Below are 21,156 nucleotides of genomic sequence, written 5' to 3' on the forward strand. Positions count from 1 at the left end.
CTTCACGTTCCAAAATTCACAATTAATATCTGTTTAAAGTTTGTACAGGTTTAAATATAGATATGTCGAAAAATCACGATCGAGAAATCTTTAAATGTATGTCTGTATTTAACATCTTGTGTACAAAAGCAGTGGTTATGAGAAAACAGTTGATGGGACTTTTTTGAAGAAAAGAATACGAGGTCCTCCATTATTTACTTCTCCAAATTAATTGTAAATGGTTTGGGTATTCCAATTATTCCCTTCCTAACCCCTCACCGAAAACTGATGAATTGTCATTTGTAGTTAGTGATGCTTTCGGTTTGGGAAGTAATTAAACAATAATATACTAAAAAGACATTCAGCTAGTCCGATATTTAAAAGTGGCTATACTAATCCGAAAAATAACATATGCTGTATATTTCGCTCTCCGCTGTGAGTTTTTTTTTCGCCAAAAGCACTTCGTATTGTTCAGTATTCAGCACACCTATGTAACATAAAAGTACGTGAATTATTCGACGACAAAGCAAATTTGAAATCGCTAGGTGAACAATCACCACCAAGAGGTGCAACGATGCCTTGGTATCAAGGCAACACTGAATGAAATATACGTTGTTTGCTGAAAGTATAAGAGGAGAATATTTGGAACACGGGGCAAGGTCACTGACTCAGCTCTCACTTGATCTGATTGTCATTTAATAATATATAATTTCTATATAATACTTTACCATTAGATTCACATCCAAAATAATTCCTATGAGGTGTGAGCTATTTCCATTTCTGTTAACACCAACAACAGTTCCCTCACTTGTAACCAACTGCAAAACTCAACTATTTCAAGAACAGAAAGATCTGAAACACAGCGGAAATTTTCGTATGGACTGAGGATACAGCACGAAATTTCACAACGACCAATAGGAAATAGGAAAAGATTACTTGCACATAAACTTCTACAGGCATTTCCTTTCGTTCTTTTTTAATCTGAGACATGTTCGAAAACGTGATTAACTGAAGAGAGGATGCGAATATGTTGTCTTTGCAACGCCGTACATGAATTTTGAGGATTGAAAATATTAATGCAAAGCAAGTTGTTGCCGATAGTAAAAAGTTGTGAAAAACCAAGTCTACTTTTTATTGCTAAGGTCAAACTGAATCAGCAATCATATTGTGCCTTATGCCTACAAAATATTTCACGGTTTATGTATCATTTTGTGGTATTTTGTCAATGAAGTTCTTACGGGTCCACAGAGACATAAATTTTTGTGTCCTTCAATACTTTATACAGCTTACATGAATTACTACCTACAGTTGTATTATCGTCAATGAGTTGCGTGACAAGATTATTTTTTGTAATGCGTAATTTAAGATAAATTTGTTGGAGATTGTACATATAATGCGTAATATATGTACGGAAATGACGTGAAAAACAGAACACCTCGACCCGCGAAGTATGAGAGATGGAACTACGCCTCGTTACAAAAGTACAGTAACTTGTCTGTGGGATACAATCTTTTCATCCTCGCATACTGTGTTTTGCGCTGAAGACGGGAGTTTGTCATAAATAAATTTAATACCTGTACAAAACTACCAATCACGTTAACGGATAGAGAGCATTTTACATTAAAAAAATGATATGAAACACTTTGAAGGGAATCGTGAAAAAAGAATCTGTGGTAGCCACTTCTGTTAAGAAAACTAATCTAGAAATAAATATTTTGTTTGTACTGTGCAGAAGTAGCTACACATATTTTGTAACTAATTTTCGACGAAGCATCGGGGGAAGAAGAGACCTTTCATGCGTTTCAGGCCACGAGTCAGACGTCTCCACATACAAATTTTGAGTATTTGCTGCGAAGACGCATATTTTAAAATTTTAGCTTCAGTACGATCTGTTTCCGAGTTGTGTAGTTAGGCTTCACGAAGTCTGAAGCCCAGTCGTCTGTGCTTTCAAACATCACCATTTCGGTGTCACTCGAAATAAAATAATTATTTTTTACATGACCTTCTTGTTGGGGTGGTTCAGGAGAGGCCACATTATATTAGATTCATTTTTTGGTGATTTTGAAGCAACTAATATAGTCTTCTTCTCAGAGACGGTGTCTCCGAACGAAGGAGGTTAAGATGGGAAGACGGGTTGCCGCGGTGAAAGAGTAAGCATTCACTGGGAGAGCAGCCGACGTCGCAGTGTGTGGCCGGAGCTACTTGCACAGCTCGCTGGTGGGGGCGGCGTCGGGGGCGGAGGCGGCGGCGGCCCCCGCAGCGGCGGAGTATCAGGTGGCGCCGGCCGGCTGCGCGGGGCCGGCCGCGAACGGCGTCCACTTCAGGCATTCGCGGTCCAGCTGGCGGTGCGCGCCGCCGCGGCGCTTCGTGCGCTCCACGTACTCGTCGATCACATCCTGCAACGAGAACCGGCCTGGTTACTGCCGCCTGTGCACATGTGTGTGTGGGAGGGAGAGGTGGAGAGGAAGGAGGAGGAACGGACAGAGGGAAGGAGAGAGGGCAGGGGGACGACAGGGAGAGAAGAAGCGAGAGGGCAAAAGGGAGCAAGAGGGGAGGAAGAGTGTGAGAGGGAAGAGGAGTGTGAGGGGGTGTGTGAGGATTTGTGGAGTGAGAGGGGGATAGTTAAGTAGTAGTAGTATTAGTAGTAGTAGAGGGTATTTTGGGCGCACGACAGCAAGGTCTTCAGCGCCCGCTCAGTAACAGATTGAGACGGGTGTCAAGAAAATACTCAGAACAGTAAGACAAAACAGAACGTAAAACACAGGTAAAAAGTATGAGATTTTCACTCTGCAGCGGAGTGTGCGCTGATATGAAACTTACTGGAAGATTAAAACTGTGTGCCGCACAGAGACTCGAACTCGGGACCTTTGCCTTTTGTGGGCAAATGCTCTACCATCTGAGGTACCCAAGCATGACTCACGCCCCGTCCTCACAGCTTTAATTCCGCCAGTACCTCGTCTCCTACCTTCCAGACTTCACAGAAGCTCTCCTGCGAACCTGGCAGAAGTAGCACTCCTGGAAGAAAGGATATTGCGGAGACATGGCTTAGCCACAGCCTGGGGGATGTTTGCAGAATGAGATTTTCACTCGGAGTGTGCGCTGATATGAAACTTCCTGCAAGATTAAAACTGTGTGCCGGACCGCGACTCGAACTCGGGACCTATGCCTTTTGCGGGCAAGTGCTCTACCAAGAGACCTTCTGTGAAGTTTGGAAGGTAGGAGACGAGGTACCGGCGGAATTAAAGATGTGAGGACGGGGCGTGAGTCGTGCTTCGGTAGCTCAGTTGGTAGAGCACTTGCACACGAAAGGCAAAGGTCCCGAGTTCGAGTCTCGGTCCAGCACACAGTTTTAATCCGCCAAGAAGTTTCACAGGTAACAAGGTTTGAAAAATATGTGCCTACCCACACCGAAGCGTGGGACGAAGCATGTCGTCAGCAGTAAAACATGCCTCTGAGCATTATGGGACTTAAGGTATGTGGTCTTCAGTCCCCTAGAGCTTAGAACTACTTTAACCTAACTAACCTAAGGACATCACACACATCCATGCCCGAAGTAAAACATGGACAACACAGGAAGAAAGTGGTAGAGGGAGCTAAAACAATATAGCAGATGGAAGTGGTTGGCTCACCACAAGGAAAAAGGGGAGGAGCCAGTCACTCTGCAATACACTCAAACCTCCAGCCTAAAAGTTTAGGCCAGAGTCCAGAAACATCACAAAACTTTAAAACCCTAGACAGTGAAGTGAGAGGGGGGACAGTGAAGTGAGAGGGCAGTGATACGGATAACGGCAATGGGGAGGTGAGAGCCGAATGGGGAGGTGAGAGGGCAATGGGGAGATGAGAAGTGGGAAATGGGGAGTGAGAGGGGAAAGGGAGAGCGGAAGAAGAGTGAAATTTGGTGGCTGGACGAATAATAAGAGAGGGAGAGAAATATATTTATAGGGGGAGAGAGGTGAGATGAGAAAGAGATGAGAAAGAGAGAGAGAGATGAGAAAGAGAGAGAGAGAGAGAGAGAGAGAGAGAGAGAGAGAGAGAGAGAGAGAGAGAGAGAGGGAGGGAGAGGGGGAGAGAGAGAGAGAGAGAGAGAGAGAGAGACGTAGGGTGGACAGATGGGAGAGATACTGTAAAGAAATTAAGTTACGTACAGACTTGCGAGTAACACGTGCATCTGAGATAGAGGTGATGCATGAAACTATAAAGAAAATACCTTGCGGTTGAAGTGAAAAGCGTGAGAATACTAGACGTGGAGGTCCTTTGCCCTTACGAGCGACTAGAAACGTTCTAGGGGAAAACTGAAGCGGCGAGTCTCACCCGAGTATTCTGTACGAGACGTTGCTCGCCAGTGAGTTGTTGTCCTAACTGGTAAATCCGACAGATGGTGACGCGCGCCGAACTGATCGAGAGCAATGTGCTCAAGAGCAGCTCATGAAGCGCTCGGCTCACGCGTTTGTAGGCACCTGTTAGTATAAACCACCATAGATTTCGAATCATTTGTATTCTACTGAGCCACCTAACAGTTACAAGCTATTCGAAGCTCGTAAACTATAAAAGGCACTGTCGCTTTCAAAAAATTTTAACAGGACACACGACTGAAAACTACGATAAGGGATGCAGTAACAATTTTCCTCACAGTGTAACGTTGATTAAGCAACGCATGTCGATTTTTGGAATATCAAATACGTCTCTTTCAACTGTTGCATGCTCACGGATAGTGGAAATTTTTTCTGAAGAAAACCTATCAAATCTGTAGACCGATGGTTCCGAAATGAATTTTTCACTCTGCAACGAAATGTTATGAAATGTAACTTCGTTAAAGATTGACGCTGTGTGCCGAAACCTGGAATTTCACGGATAATGTTCTTAGTGGATCAGCTATATGGAACACGTCACGACCCAACTAAGAACTTCAGTCTCTCGGTACCTCTTTCCTGCTCTGCAAACGCCAGTTTTTTTTTTCTCCTGTCGCTGTGTTACAAGTTTTGAAATGACGTTTCTTCTTTACGTTCTTCTGAGAAAGAGATACATGAAACAAGAAAGAAAATATACAAAACGTATTGACAGTAAGAAAATTACGGTGAAGTGAAAGTATGCTAGTATTAGACGCGGAGCTCACCTGTTTCTTGAGGATGATGTGCTTGCCCTTCCAGTACTTCATCATGCCGAGGGCCTGCAGCGTGCTGACGATGTCGTACGAGTTGATGGCCATCTCCTGGCTGATGTCTGCAACACGAGAAAAACGCCGTAACTTGAGATGTGGGCCTCCCCTACTTGCCTTCTGATTTCCTACAAGCTTAATTCCATAGTTGAGAGGAATACTGCAACTTATGTTTAGAATAGTTTTTTTCAGATAAGACATAGAAAAGTAAAACAGCCAAGTCGCATATCGGGAAACTCTAAGTCATTTTGAAAACTAGAGATAAAAGGTTGATTAACAAGCTCCCGGTATCAGTAAGTAGTGGCAGCGACCAACATTAAAAAAAAAAAAAAATCGAGTGAGAGTTGCGTTCTAATTGCTCCGTACAAACGTAATTGTGTATATAGATAGCAATTTTGTGTGGCTCAGTGGCGTGATGGAAGCCTTTGTATTGCAGGCCACTTCAGCAATTTGCACGTGCCTAACCTACACCACTTACAACTCCACTTATTTAACTGGGGAAAGGGAACCTAAAGTTTAACGCGGAATCCAAACGACATGTTCTTTCTGGTAACCCCTCACATCACTGAGACGTTATGGCTAGGTTAAAACGAAGAGTGAAAAATCCATGGTCCGTTCGAGATTCGCGACCCCGATCTCTCGGTTTCCACCCACACGCTTTACCACTATGCCAGGCCAAACATGTATACAGGTTCTGATGGGTAAATTGCGAATATCAAAATATGTGACATATATGGTAATATTTTTGACTGCTTTGACTTACGAGCTTAATCTATTTACACCGCCAAGGGGCCGTAGACCTCATTACTTGACATAAATTTCACCTTGATTCCTCTACCCGTTCCCAGGGAAAAAAAGTGATCTCTATAAGCGGAAGAGTGGACACACAGAAAGAGGAACAGCAACGTGATTCTATAAGGGTTTCGTTTCTTACTGACTGAGGTACGGAAACCGAAAAAAAAAAAGTGATGCTAGGGACATTTTGACACTTGCCGCGTAAAACTGGCATTAATATAGAAGAGCAAATAGTACTGAAGCGTAAAAAAAACCACTTTATTAACCCCTAATTTCTGGAATCATCTTTGTTTCAGAATTTTGTGCCTACTGACCGAGTGAGCATTGATTTGTGACGGATGTTTGTGTTACGGTCTTCAGTTCAAAGACCGGTGGACAAAGCTCTTCATGCAAGTCTGCCCTGCGCAAAAAACACCATCTCTGAATAACTGCTGCAACCTCTACCCACGCGAACCTGTTTCTGCAACCACACGTTGGTCTCCCTCTACAACATTTAGCCCCTATACTTCCCTCAGCTACAAGCGTGACAATTCCTTGGCGCCTAATTTACATTCATTACCTCCTTATTAGTTATTCGATGTCCGCCCCCGGCAGCTGAGTGGTCAGTGCGACAGAATGTTAATCATAAGGGCCCGGGTTCGATTCCCAGCTGGGTCAGATTTTCTTCGCTCAGGAACTGGGTGTTGTGTTGTCCTAATCATCATCATTTCATCCCTATCCACGCGTAAGTCGCCGAAGTGGCGTCAAATCGAAAGACTTGCACCCGGCGAACGGTCTACCCGACGGGAGGCCCTAGTCGCACGACATTGGTTGGTTAGTTATTCGATCTACTCTTCAAATCAACAACATTCTTCTATAGCACCAGATTTCAAAAGCTTCTATTCTCTTCTTGTCTGAACTCCTAATCGCCCACGGTCCATCCTGCATTAGGTTATCCTACACACAAATATCCTCAGAAAATAGTTGGTAACATTTACACTCATATTCGATGTTAATAAATTGCTCTTATTGAGAACAGTTTATTTGCTGCTGCCACTCTGCATTTTATATCCTTTCCGGTTCGTTCATCAGTAGTTATTTTGCTGCGATGTGGCTGAGCAAATCATTTCCTCGAATTTTCATCCATTAAAATTCCATCGTTGGTTGCTGCAAATGGTCCTCGAGTAATCGAACATAACCACTTACAGTCAGTGAGCGGTTCACTTGGACCAAATTATCCATTCCGTTCCATAAAAACACAGCCCACACCACAATGGAGCCACCACCAGCTTGCACAGTGCCTTGTTGACAACTTGGGTCCACGGCTTTGTGGGGTCTGTGCCACACTTGAAACCTACCATCAGCTCTTACTAAGTGAAATCGGGACTCATTCGAACAGACCACGATTTTCCAGTAGTCTAGGGTCGAAGCGATACAGTCACAGGGCAAGGAGGAACGCTGTTACCAAAGGCACTCGCGTTGGTCTTCTGCCGCCATAGCCCATTTCCGCCAAATTCCGCCGCGCTGTTCAAATGGACGTTCGTCGTACATCCCAACATTGATTTCTGCGGTTATTTTATGCAGTGTTGCTTGTCTGTTAGCACTGACAATCCTACGCAAACGTTGCTTATCTCGGTTGTTAAGTGAAAGCCATCAGCCACTGCGTAATCCGTGGTGAGAGATAATGCCTGAAATTTGGCATTCTCGGCACACTCTTGACAGTGTGGATCTCGGAATTTTGAACTCCATAACGATTTCTGAACTGGAATGCTTCATGCTTCTAGCTCATACTACCACGCCGCGTTCAAACTCTGTTAAATCCGTCGTGCGGCCATACACGTCAATGACCGGAGTACAAATGACAGATCTGACAATGCACTGACCTTATATTCCTTGTGTTCGCGATACTACCTCCATTTGTAGATATTAATATCGCTAACCCATGACTTTTGTCTCCTCACTGTACTGTTGTGATCTCTCTCTCTCTCTCTCTCTCTCTCTCTCTCTCTCTCTGTGTCTGTGTCTGTCTGTGTGTGTGTGTGTGTGTGTGTGTGTGTGTGTGTGTGTGTGCTAACAACAACAACACCACACACACACACACACACACACACACACACACACACACACACACACATATATGCTGGAGGGAGGATTCGACCCTCCGGCGGGAGAGGCCGCGCAATCCGTTCATGGCGCCTTAAACCGCGCGGCCACTCCGCGCGGCGGCTCGTGATCGGTCTAGACAGCATTATAGATCTGCACAACTATGCTGTTCCCTACCAACAGCTTTAAAAACTATTCTTACCGGACATAAAGAAGAACACTTTATTGTAAATTTAAATACATAGTCATTAATATGGATTGTAATAGAAATATCCCAAATGTGTTACAACGGCGATTCATCATTTCATATAGTGTTACCAGTAGGATTTTTATAGTATACCATCTCTGTGTGTTCTGTGTTACATTTTCGTCTTGTTTCCACGTCTCAGTACACTGTGGTTGTACGATTTGTTTTATGTTCGCATCAGCCCTTTGTTAAGCCTATGTAACTTCGTAGCAGGGTACGACTGAAAGTAATGTCTACCCTGAGTCGTCGCAACAAACTAAAATGCAATCATTTCTAGTGTTGAGACGACTGTCAGTGCACGTTAAAAAATATATATATATATATATATATATATATATATATATATATATATATATATATATATTCGGTTTCTCTTTAATATCTGATTTCTGTGGAAGATGCAACTAATCTTTCGCTTCCTCCATTTTATCCCTGCCACCTTTGTGAAACACACTGAATTCAAAAGCCCAGCCAGTTTTCTTGATGTAGGTTCTTTTTTGTTTAATCATCCTTTGCCTTTCCTATGCTCCAGTAACAGTTGTATTAATAAAGGAAATAAATTCCTTAAATGAAACTGTGATCATTATATATTTTCTTTTTCATTAAAGTCAGCTAGGTTGGTGTATGTAGTTTCCTTTATCGAGAAATTTCGATTATTACCACCATCAGATCAAAACTTTGAGGCAGTCGTAATAAAATCTACACATAAGAGGATGGTCAGTTTTGTCGTACGGTTACTAAGTTTTATTCTGATAATGGCAGTAGCCCAAACGTCGTAACGCATGAAAACATACTTAGCGATATACAGGGCTGTCCAAGGAAAAAAATGTGAATTTTTCTTTTTCTTTTCTTGCCCACGCATTTTTCAGCACATTTATACCATCATCAATGGGTTCTTACTGTGTTGACCTCTTAATTGTAAGGGGGCGATCAAAAAGTTTCCGTTTGAGGGCGTTGCTGCGGCGTATATGCAACGTAGCGTAACTCCGATGTAGGCAAGGGATTAGTGTCGCATTTGTCTCTTTCCGACGTAAGTGCGGTAAATGCTGAAACGTGAAATATGTCGATGTCATTACCAAATGCGTCCAAACAGGACCGACGTGCTGTTACTCTCTTCTTGGCTGCCGAAGGCCAAACACCGGTATACATCCATCGGAGAATGGAGAATATGTCTGTAGAGAACTACCGTTGTGGAACGGTACGCCAAGATCGATGCTGCTACTTCATGATAACGCACGTGCTCACATGGGAAATATCGTAAAGCAGAAGTTACAGCAACTCAAGTGGGAGACTCTTGAGCACTCGCTCTACAGTCCCGTTCTCTCCCCATGCGATTGTCACGCTTTCGGTCCCTTAAAAAAAGCCTCGAAGGGTGTGCAGGAGGCAGCTATGGACTTCTTCAGGCAGCAGGACACTGTTTTACCAATAGGGTATCATCAACCTGGGATGATTGTCTCAATGCTCATGGCGATTTTGACTGCTTGGAGTACAGATTCTGGACTCCACGGCCTTCGAAAGGAAACTTTTTGATTTCCCCTTATACTAATTTGTTATGTTTCAAGATTTCATTGCAATAAGAACCTACTGATCATGACACAAATGTGCGGTAACAAGTTTACACACGTAATCTTTTTGATACCTTTAAGAAAACCTTGGGCGGCTGACCCAGTCGTCTTTTTTTCTACAAACTGGACTGCACAGCGGCTGCCCTTTAATGTCGATCATCACAGGATAGCGCACAGAAACAAAGTCCCGAGCGACTGGAAAAAAGCGCAGGTGACGCCTGTACATAAGAAGGGTACAAGGACGGATCCTCAAAATTACAGACCAATATCCTTAACATCGGTTTGTTGCAGGATTCTCGAACATATTCTCAGTTCGAATATAATGAATTTCCTTGAGACAGAGAAGTTGATGTCCATGCATCAGCACGGCTTTAGAAAGCATCGCTCCTGCGAAACGCAACTCGCCCTTTTTTCACATGATATCTTGCTAACCATGGATGAAGGGTATCGGACGGATGCCATATTTCTTGACTTCCGGAAAGCGTTTGACTCGGTACCCCACTGCAGACTCCTAACTAAGGTACGAGCATATGGGATTGGTTCCCAAATATGTGAGTGGCTCGAAGACTTCTTAAGTAATAGAACCCAGTACGTTGTACTCGATGGTGAGTGTTCATCGGAGGTGAGGGTATCATCTGGAGTGCCCCAGGGAAGTGTGGTAGGTCCGCTGTTGTTTTCTATCTACATAAATGATCTTTTGGATAGGGTGGGTAGCAATGTGCGGCTGTTTGCTGATGATGCTGTGGTGTACGGGAAGGTGTCGTCGTTGAGTGAGTGTAGGAGGATACAAGATGACTTGGACAGGATTTGTGACTGGTGTAAAGTATGGCAGCTAACTCTAAATATAGATAAATGTAAATTAATGCAGATGAATAGGAAAAAGAATCCTGTAATATTTGAACACTCCATTAGTTGTGTAGCGCTTGACACAGTCACGTCGATTAAATATTTGGGCGTAACATTGCAGAGCGATATGAAGTGGGGCCCGCATGTAATGGCAGTTGTGGAGAAGGCGGATAGTCGTCTTCGGTTCATTGGTAGAATTTTGGGAAGATGTGGTTCATCTGTAAAGGAGACCACTTATAAAACACTAATACGACCTATTCTTGAGTACTGCTTGAGCGCTTGGGATCCCTATCAGGTCGGATTGAGGGAGGACATAGAAGCAATTCAGAGGCGGGCTGCTAGATTTGTTACTGGTAGGTTTGATCATCACGCGATTATTACGGAAATGCTTCAGGAACTAGGGTGGGAGTCTGTAGAGGAAAGGAGGCGTTATTTTCGTGAATCGCTACTGAGGAAATTTAAGAACCAGCATTTGAGGCTGACAGCAGTACAATTTTACTGCCGCCAACTTACATTTCGCGGAAAGACCACAAAGATAAGATAAGAGAGATTAGGGCTCGTACAGAGGCATATAGGCAGTCATTATTCCCTCGTTCTGTTTGGGAGTGGAACAGGGAGAGAAGATGCTAGTTGTGGTACGGGGTACCCTCCGCCACGCACTGTATGGTTGATTGCGGAGTATGTATGTAGATGTACAACATCCCGGCAACAGGCGGTAAATGGCGCCGCGCTGTACTGGGAAGCGAAGAATCGCGTGAGTGGAGCGTCTGTCTTCCCAGACGGGAGCGGCCATTCCGCTAAGAGCGTCCGTTCTGTGGAAGGCGAATTTCCGCTGCAGAGCCAAAGCCGGCGAGGTGTCGCGTCCTCCGCGACCCCGTCTTCCGGGCAACGCACTGGCTCGCGGGAACCGGTTCGCCCTGCCGGGCTCGCGGCCTGTAAAATCATCCGCTGAGGCCGCCGGTTACGCCCTCACGCCCTCCCCACGCCCTTCGTGTCCCGCATTGGCGCTAGACGTTGCACAGTCCTCATTTAGTGGTCCACGAACACCGCGTAGAAGAGGCGTACAGCACCCAGAACGTCTTACGCAGGGAAGCTCCCTTCGTGTATCCTAGAAATATTAATGTTGCGTCATGTCTCTTCGCTATAGGATCGGCAATATTGACTCTGCATTTATAAGAAGCAGTCAAATGAAAACCGCACAACCGCCACAGCGAGAGCGTAGAATGGTTTCAGTCAAAAGTAATGACTACACGTGTTACGGGGGGTAGGACGTCAAACGGGCCGACTTGGAGCAGGAGAGGCACCACAGGACATTTTCATTTGCACTGTCTATACTTTTACAAATAAATTCAAAAAACTTTGTCAGCATGACCAGGAAGGATTCAGAATTCACACTCATAGCAGTGGAAGTTCGAAAACATAACAAAGTAATTTTTTTTACATGTGAAATTTCATAATTTCTTTCACTTACTAATGGCAGCATTTGTTGCTATAGGTACACTTTTCTTCATAAGTAAGAGAGATTCTTCGATGAATTTTGCACAGCATACAAACCATACTTACAGGTGTATGAAACTCTAGAATTTTCCAAATCTATTAAAAACTGTGGTAAAAATTGAAGTAATTAACTATAAAATTTGTGTTTCCCTAAACATGAAGTTTAAAATATAACAGCTCATTCGTTTTTTCATAAATTAAATAAGAAGAAAAGTGTACCTACAGCAACAAACGCAGCCATTAGTAAGTGAAAAAAATAATGAAATTTCGCATGTAAAAAAAATTATTTCGTTATGTTTTCGAACTTCCACTGCAATGAGTGTGAATCTTGAATCTTTCCTGATCATGCTGACAAAGTTTTATGAACTTATTTGTAAAAAGTATAGACACTGGAAATTAAAATGTCGTGTGATGCCTCTCCTGCTCCAAGTCGGCCCGTTTGACGTCCTACCCCCTTATGACACTTATCCCTCTGGGAAACGAGGCGATAAATTTTCTGTTTCGCAGAAAACGGTCGGCAGTGTGTGAGAGGGCGTTATCCTGCAACAGCATGATTCCGTCAGACAGCATTCATGGGCGTTTTGAATTTACGACGCGTCGCAGTTTCTGTGAAATGTCTTCATGTTGTTGCGCACTGATATTGGTTCCACACTCGAGGAACTCTATGAACGGAGGGCCTCTGCCGTTGAAGGAGGTGGTCATCATGAACTTGCTGGTTATTGTGTAAACAGCTTTGTATTTCTTGGCAGGGAGATGTAGCATGTTCCCACTGTTTGGTTTGCCGTTTGTCCTCGGGGTCGAAATGGCGGCACTACCTAGGGTCAAGAAGAGTTCCTCCTCCGACTGCAAGGACCCTCTATTCGTCGATTTCCTCCAGTATGAAATAACAATCAGTGAGCAGCGCTATTGAAACACTTTGTAGCAACTGCGGCGTACCATAAACTCAAAACGCCCACGAATGATGTCTGCCGGAAAAATCTTGTTGACGATAACGCCCGTCGCCATACTGCCAATTGGATGGAGGCTACGCTTCAACGATTTAGTTGGGAAACGCTGTGACATCCTCGGCACAGCCCTGATCGTTCACCGTGTGATTTTCACATCTTTGGTGAGCTGAAAAAAGACATGCATGGACATCAATTTCAGTCTGACGAGGAAGTGCAACAGTGGGTTCGGTTGTGGACTTGTCAGAGGCCGACCACGTTCTACGAAACAGCAACTGATCGTCTCCTCTCCCACTGGGATGAATATCTGAACGCGTGTGGTGACTACTTTTGAATGGAACCATTCCATCGTCCCATTGTCGCCGATGCTCGGTTCTCATTTGACTACCACTTATATGTGCAACCTATATAAGTCTGCTGGATGTGTAATCACAGTGGGGAATAAAATTTTGCCACAGCCTTTCAAAGGTACAACAGGATTGAAGTAGGGATACCGCTTGTCTCTTACGTTGTTTAGAATACACACCCAGAAAGCCTTAGACATGCGGAGAACAAAATGTGAAGGATTGGGTATTCAGATAACAAAGGATCAATGTATATGCCCACTGTTCTTTCCATATTGTAAGTTAACGGTGCTTGTGAAGAGGACGATACCTGCTTTATGCCAAGAAAATTATTAGAATAATACGATAAGTGGGGACTGAAAGTAAATTTTCACAAGGCAAGTGGAGAAAGTGTAGGAAAAGTAAGAGCAGATTGCCAATACATCATGGTATGTAAGGAATTTAAATATTTGAGTAGCATCATATTGCAAGATTCAATTCCGAATACAGCAAAGAGTGGCCCACGTGAAAACAGCAATCCAGAAACTAAATCCTATGTTATGGTCTTCCAGGATAAGTTGGAAAGTGAGGAAGATGTTCTATATATCTACTGTAGAGTCTACAACAGCGTAGGGATGCGACTGAAAACAAGTCGAAAGTTGTAGAAACGGACTATTTCAGATCATGAAGAATATCCCGGCAAGACCACGGAAGAAACAGATAGGATAGAAGAACGGCACCGCCTCTGGTATGGGCATTCAATGCGAACAACAGATTTTGACGTACCGCCCTCAAAGAAGAAGGAGAACAGGACGACCGAAAGTTGTCTGGTTCCATGGGGTAAAGGAGGCCATGAGCAAAAGAGAAATGGAGGAGGATGAAGAAGCTTGAGAAGATATAACCCGATGGCGACAGATACTCGTATGTGGAATGCGACGGCAGCTGTAGAAAAACCACAGGAAAAAGACAAAGGTGTTGTCTTAAAATTAACGTGGCCCAAAGTTACTCCTGCACAGAGGGAATAATGGTAAGCAATTTCTGTCTCACTCTCGTCCCAGCGGTAAGCAGATTATTTTAATTTACAGCTTAATTCCGTTATGAAAAAAATGTAGTACCACAAACTGTTGAAAGATTTACGAACTTCCAGCATACTGGAATAATTGTAGGTCAGCAGCTTCTTATAACTAGTACAACGAAAAACCAGCCAAAGTTGGAAATTTCACTGTTTCTATTGACTCGATGACGAGTTTTGGACCAGGACCCATTTTCAAATCATCTTAACACAGTCAAAAATGGTATTTCTGAAAATGGAAAAACCATGTCAAAAATGTATGTATGCGCTGGAACTGTGTGTTCGCACATTTTTGTCATGGCTTTTGCAATTTCAGAAATAACATTTTTGAATATGTTACGATGATCTGAACATCGGTTCTGACCCGAAACTAGTGATGGAGTCAATAAAAATAGTGAAATTTCCAACTTTGGTTAGTTCTTCGTTGTACTGTTAACCATTTGTTAACGTAGAATGACAGCTCCTGCCAAATGCCAAACTGCCAGTAAAACTTACAAAAATTTTATTGCACTTTTAACGTTTCCATTCGAATCACTCTTGTAGTTGTCTATACAATAAACGACTGACGCTACAGAAGTGGTACCAAAGACGACGACTCGGCGCCAGCGCGGCAAGACAGGCCGCGATAGCTGGGACTGGTTGCGGGAAACGCCGTACCTTTGATGGAGAGCTCCTTGCCGCCGAAGTTGCAGAGGTACTGCAGCAGGACGTCCTTCCAGTAGCTGCGGTACGAGATCAGGCCCAGGTCGGACAGCGGCTTCTCTGGGGAGCCGATCTTGCCCTCGACGCGCGTCAGCAGGTAGCCTGCGCAAACAACCAATGAGCAAACCCATTAACGTCTCGTTACGATAAATAAACACCCGTTACACTATAACTCAACAGATAATTCCTTGCGTGACGGAATCGACATGCGTAAAAGTCGTTCAGAAGCACTCCAAAGAGTGTATTCTACGACCATTACTTTATATACAATACCGGCCATTAAAATTGCTACACCAAGAAGAAATGCAGATGATAGACGGGTATTCATTAAACAAATGTATACTAGAACTGACATGTGACTACATTACCACGCAATTTGGGTGCATAGATCCTGAGAAATCAGTACCCAGAACAACCATCTCTGGCCCTAATAACGGCCTTGATACGCCTGTGCATTGAATCAAACAGAGCTTGGATGGCGTGTACACGTACAGCTGCCCATGCAGCTTCAACACGATACCACAGTTCATCAAGAGTAGTGACTGGCGTATTGTGACGAGCCAGTTGCTCGGCCACCATTGACCAGACGTTTTCAATTGGTGAGAGATCTGGAGAATGTGCCGGACAGGGCAGCAGTCGAACATTTTCTGTATCCTGAAAGGCCCGTACAGGACCTGCAACATGCGGTTGTGCATTATCCTGCCGAAATGTAGGGTTTCGCAGGGATCGGATGAAGGGTAGAGCCACGGGTCGTAACACATCTGAATTGTAACGTTCACTGTTCAAAGTACCGTCAATGCGAACAAAAGGTGACCGAGACGTGTAACCAATGGCACCCCATACCATCACACCGGGTGATAAGCCAGTACGGCGATGACGAATACATGCTTCCAATGTGCGTTCACCGCGATGTCGCCAAACACGGATGCGACCATCATGATGCTGTAAACAGAACCTGGATTCATCCGAAAAAAATGACGTTTTGCCATTCGTGCACCCACGTTCGTCGTTGAGTACGCCATCGCAGGCGCTCCTGTGATGCAGCGTCAAGGGTAACCGCAGCCATGGTGTCCGAGCTGATAGTCCAATGTGCTGCAAACGTCGTCGAACTGTTCGTGCAGATGGTTGCTGTCTTGCAAACGTCCCCATCTGTTGACTCAGAGATCGAGACGTGGCTGAACGATCCGTTACAGCCAAGCGGATAAGATGCCTGTCATCTCGACTGCTAGTAATACGAGGCCGTTGGTATCCAGCACGACGTTCCGTATTACCCTCCTGAACCCCCGATTCCATATTCTGCCAACAGTCATTGGATCTCGACCAACGCGAGCAGCAATGTCGCGATACGATAAACCGCAATCGCGATAGGCTACAATCCAACCTTTATCAAAGTCGGAAACGTGATGGTACGCATTTCTCCTCCTTACACGAGGCATCACAACAACGTTTCACCAGGCAACGCCGGTCAACTGCTGTTTGTGTATGAGAAATCGGTTGGAAACTTTCCTCTTGTCAGCACGTTGTAGGTGTCGCCACCGGCGCCAACCTTGTGTGAATGCTCTGAAAAGCTAATCGTTTGCCTATCACAGCATCTTCTTCCTGTCGGTTAAGTTTCGCGTCTGCAGCACGTCTTCTTCGTGGTGTAGCAATTTCAATGGCCAGTAGTGTATAAATAGTCCAGTGAGTAATGTCGGAAACTCTGTGAGGCGCTTCACGAACGATGCTGGTGTATACCGGAGAGCTACAACGCCAGAAGACAGTTGCGCACGATTAGTGTACAGACTGGAAGTTGACTCTAAACTCAAATAAATATAGTGTATCTTGATAAACAGGCGAAGGATCCTATTACTTCTCGATTGCACTATTCATGATAAATCACTGGAAACAGTTGCCCTAAGAATTGTAAAACACTAGGACTAACCGTCAGGTTCGACATAAACTACAAAGGTTGTACAAAAATATGGAAACATCGCAAAAAAATGCATCTTTGAACACAGATGCAGATGCTGTCCACGCCTGCAGGTTGCGCTGTTGTATCTGACCACAAACGGCACCTGTGCTATATCTTCAATAGATCCCAAGTGTCAGTCGTGGTCACAACGGTGTTCTGCGCAGTTGTCAATGCTTTATGTCGGAGCTAAGTGAATTAAATGGCTCAAATGGCTTTAAGCACTATGGGACTTAACATCTGAGTTCATAAGTCCCCTGGATTTAGAACTACTTAAACCTAACTAACCTAAGCACATCACACGCATCCATGCCCGAGGCAGGATTCGAACCTGCGACCGTAGCAGCAGCGCGGGTCCGTACTGAACCGTCTAGAACCGCTTGGCCACAGCGCCCGGCTAAGTGAATTAGAACATGGGCAAATTCGTGTTCGTATGGTGGGTGTTTCCCTAACCAAGGTAGCCAAAGTGTTCGGTGCTTCAAGAGGCACCGTATAGAAAATTTAAACGTTTATACCACATACTGGGAATGCGGGAAACCGTCATTCGATAAGTCACACCGCGGTGAAAGATTGTGTTGAGTATTCTTCATAGGCGGTCATTTGAGAGGATTGTGACGAAAAGTAGGAGGACGACAGCTGCAAAAGTCACTGAATGTCGCAATCGCGAAAGGGAGCTCCAAAACCGGGGAACTGCAGGGCGAAATGGAACTCCAAAACCACTAATTTTTTATTCGAATGTCCCCAACATGGGCGCCAAAGCCATAAAAACTAGACTATAGAGCAATAGAAGAAATCCATTCCGTCGGGTGAGTCCTGCATCATACCGTTTTCAACTTCTGGCCGAGTTAACGTCCAATAGTGAAACGTGTCGTGCGTTCGACGATGATTTGGGCAACCGTACAGTGGTATTCCACGGGCCCGAAGGTTACTCTGCAATGTCGCATTACTGCAAAGTATTATGTGACCACTCTGGCTGGTCAGGTCCATCCCATGGTACAGTGTTTGTTCCCCAGTGTGACGAAAGGACCCCCGTTCACGCAGACTCCATAGTTGAGGACTGGTTCTGGGAGCACGAGGATGACGTGTCGCGTCTCCCGCGGCCACCACACTCGCCAGATGTGAAGCTTGGGGGTTCTTTTTAGGGAAGCATGTTTTGTATCCCGCCTGGAAGGCGGCGCGTGGGTCTGCTCCTGTAAACTGAATGGATAGGCCGAATGTAGGAAGTGAGTAGGAGCAGGTGAGGCAAGACGCTCGGTACAGCTCTCAGAAATGCTTTTACTATATCACAATATTAAATGAATACATAACTTTGCACTGAGGTGCGAAGCCTTAGACCCGTCGTAAGTAGTACATAGTCTCAATGGCACGTGAAGCATCCCGGCCGTCTGCTCTTGATCAAATGGGCAAAATCTGAAGCGGAGGTCGTAGAGCTCTCCCGCTCCGGCTAGAGTACGCTGTCGTCGGTGTCTGTCGTAGTGCCAACTTAGTAGAACGCACCTACGATGTGGCACGTAGCTATTGATACCACAGGATGAGTGAACACTATCTACCTATATCATCGTTACCTGGTCCGCCTCTGGTAGCTGAGTGATCAGCGTGACGGAATGTCAATCCTAAGGGCCCCGGTTCGATTGCCGGCTGGGTCGGAGATTTTCTCCGCTCCGGGACTGGGTGTTGTGTTGTCCTAATCATCATCATTTCATCCCCATCAACGCGCAAGTCGCCGAAGTGGCGCCAAATCGAAAGACTTGCACCAGGCGAACGGTCTACCCGACGGGAGGTCCTAGTCACACGACATTATTATTATCATCTTTACCTGACCTGGTCTCTATTTTACAGAAAAATGGTATAAGAGTCCCTGGAATGCCTCACAGAACCCGTATTTACCCATTTCGAGACGACTGTTTAAAATCCAACGTAATTTCTCCACCGTACTGGTCAAGGAAATATGTTGTTTCTTTTTGTGTTTCCATATTTTTGTCGACCCCTGTAGGATGACCACATAAAATTGGTTGTAGGAAAAGGATAGCGGGTTGAAATACATTGGGAGCATGTCAAGGATATGCAGTTCATCCACGACAGAAGCACCTTCCGAAATATTCGCTCGATAGTTCTTGAGTATTGCTCCGGTCTGGGTCTCTTACCAGCTTGGATTAAAAGGTGAGATAGAGATCCAGCGAACAGCGGCGTTCATTTAAAAAGCACGAGAGCGTTATGCAGATTCTCTGCAAACTGCTGTGCTGACGCTACAAGAGAGGCAAAGTGCATCTCACACACGTTTACAGTTAGAATACTGACAGCGTACGTTCCAAGAGAAGTCTTAGCCTGTAGGTCTCACGAAATGTGCATGACGAGAGAATCAGAATAATTAGAGCTCACTCTAAGGCCTCCCAAAATTCGCGAAAGAAACAGCGAAGTCCGAGAGTACCCTCAGCCTTACACCGTAAGATAGCAAACGACGTTTTAGATGTACATGTAAACATAGACCTATACTAATCAATATCTGATCGTTGCCAACGTTAGCTAACACTGCATCTACAGCTACAAATAGTTTAAGTACATGCAGAGTTACACATCGCTGAAATGTTTTATGCAACAGAGTTTGAAATCATCTCGCTTATCGCCGCGTAAGACGCATTCAATACAGCGTCGTCTGTGAGTTAAAGTTGGCAGCGTGCGGAAAGCAGTCAAACGTAACTGAATCTTAGCTTCCTTTATTCGTACAGGTTCTCGAGGAATAACATATTTTCATTGTAGCAGTTACGCATGTCGTTACTCAATTATGTTCTTCTCCAGTCAATTTTAACGTCTGATCCTCGTTTCGAGGAAACGAAACTACTCATAAGCAATCTCTGTGAACAACTACAAACAAATTAGAAACAATTTCGTGCCAACTCTTTACATGATGTGGAGGCTTTTAAAACTCATATAATAATTAAATAACAAAAATCTGTCTACGAGGTCACTATTATATGGAAAAACCTGCACCCGTAAATACACCACAAAGGATGATAAATAGAAAGTCATTCCAACCCTTGGCACAAAAACATTGCACTTAAAACACAATAACTCCGTTAATATTTACGGACGGAAAACTAGAATAATTATAGCCTCCCACGCTAAGGCATTAAGTACAGAAGGAAAAGAGTTGTTTAATCGGATCAAGTGCAACATTCACAGAGGCAATTTTCCAACATCCAGAAATACTAATCTCGTCATTTCCGGCAATTCCCAAGAGCAATCATACGATAAAACGCTGCTACGACTTTCCGGTGAACGTAGCTGTGTTTCCTGTTTGACCGCTTTCGACAAAAAGAAACGCAGTTTGCTGCTTGGCTATTTCCGCTCAGACAGTATGTGATGTCCCAGTCAGATACGTATTTAGTACAACACAGGAAGCAGCAGCCCATTTTTTCCCCAAAGGAGCGACTTTCCTGTTCATTTTTGTGGTTGAATCAGCTACATAAATATATAAGGTTTACAACAATATAACGACAGTTAACTACTAACGCAGTTTCAAGCAGCTACTTCACTTCGTTAAAGTATATCGTGAGACATACGACATCCCTAAGGGGAGTGCTTCAAGAGTACATAAAAGAAATTAGCGAACGTCGAAATCCTATTCAGATATTATTTTCTCTATTTTTCGGGATTAAAAGCCTATTTTTCGAAGCTGCTAGATGAGACTCTCAGCCGCATGGACTAAGATGCCATTTATCCTCTGAAAGTGCCGAGAGATAACTAGTTCCAATCGCTCTTGGAATGATTAATAACTGACTTACTAGTGCGGACGCATCAGTTTAGCGATTGCGGCTCATCGAGTGAACAGGACGAAAAAACTTGTTTTATGCTTGATATTTGCTCCTGCCTTCATTATTCTTACCTGTGGCTTAATGGATGATATATTCTTCTTCTCCTCTTTTACTTCGGATGACTGGTAAGTAACTTTGCCGTTTATTTGCTCTCTGAACATCTCTTTAAGTACACCTACCCATTTCGTT

At 44.3% G+C, this 21,156-nt stretch overlaps 1 protein-coding gene across 1 annotated transcript in view; it reads right to left on the minus strand.

Moving 5' to 3' along the window:
* Positions 1–355: 355 nt before the first annotated feature.
* The window catches only part of LOC124802575 (histone acetyltransferase KAT7), a 579,753-nt gene continuing 558,952 nt past the window's right edge, over positions 356–21,156 (minus strand). The window contains exons 9-11 of the mRNA XM_047263447.1: positions 15,163–15,309; positions 5,093–5,199; positions 356–2,375 (exon numbers count right to left, since the gene is read on the minus strand). Of these exons, the coding sequence (XP_047119403.1) occupies positions 2,250–2,375; positions 5,093–5,199; positions 15,163–15,309 (380 nt within the window). The 3' untranslated portion in view covers positions 356–2,249. The remainder of the gene's footprint in view (positions 2,376–5,092; positions 5,200–15,162; positions 15,310–21,156) is intronic.

This window comes from Schistocerca piceifrons, chromosome 6 (genome assembly GCF_021461385.2).
Source record: "Schistocerca piceifrons isolate TAMUIC-IGC-003096 chromosome 6, iqSchPice1.1, whole genome shotgun sequence".
Classification (NCBI taxonomy): domain Eukaryota; kingdom Metazoa; phylum Arthropoda; class Insecta; order Orthoptera; family Acrididae; genus Schistocerca; species Schistocerca piceifrons.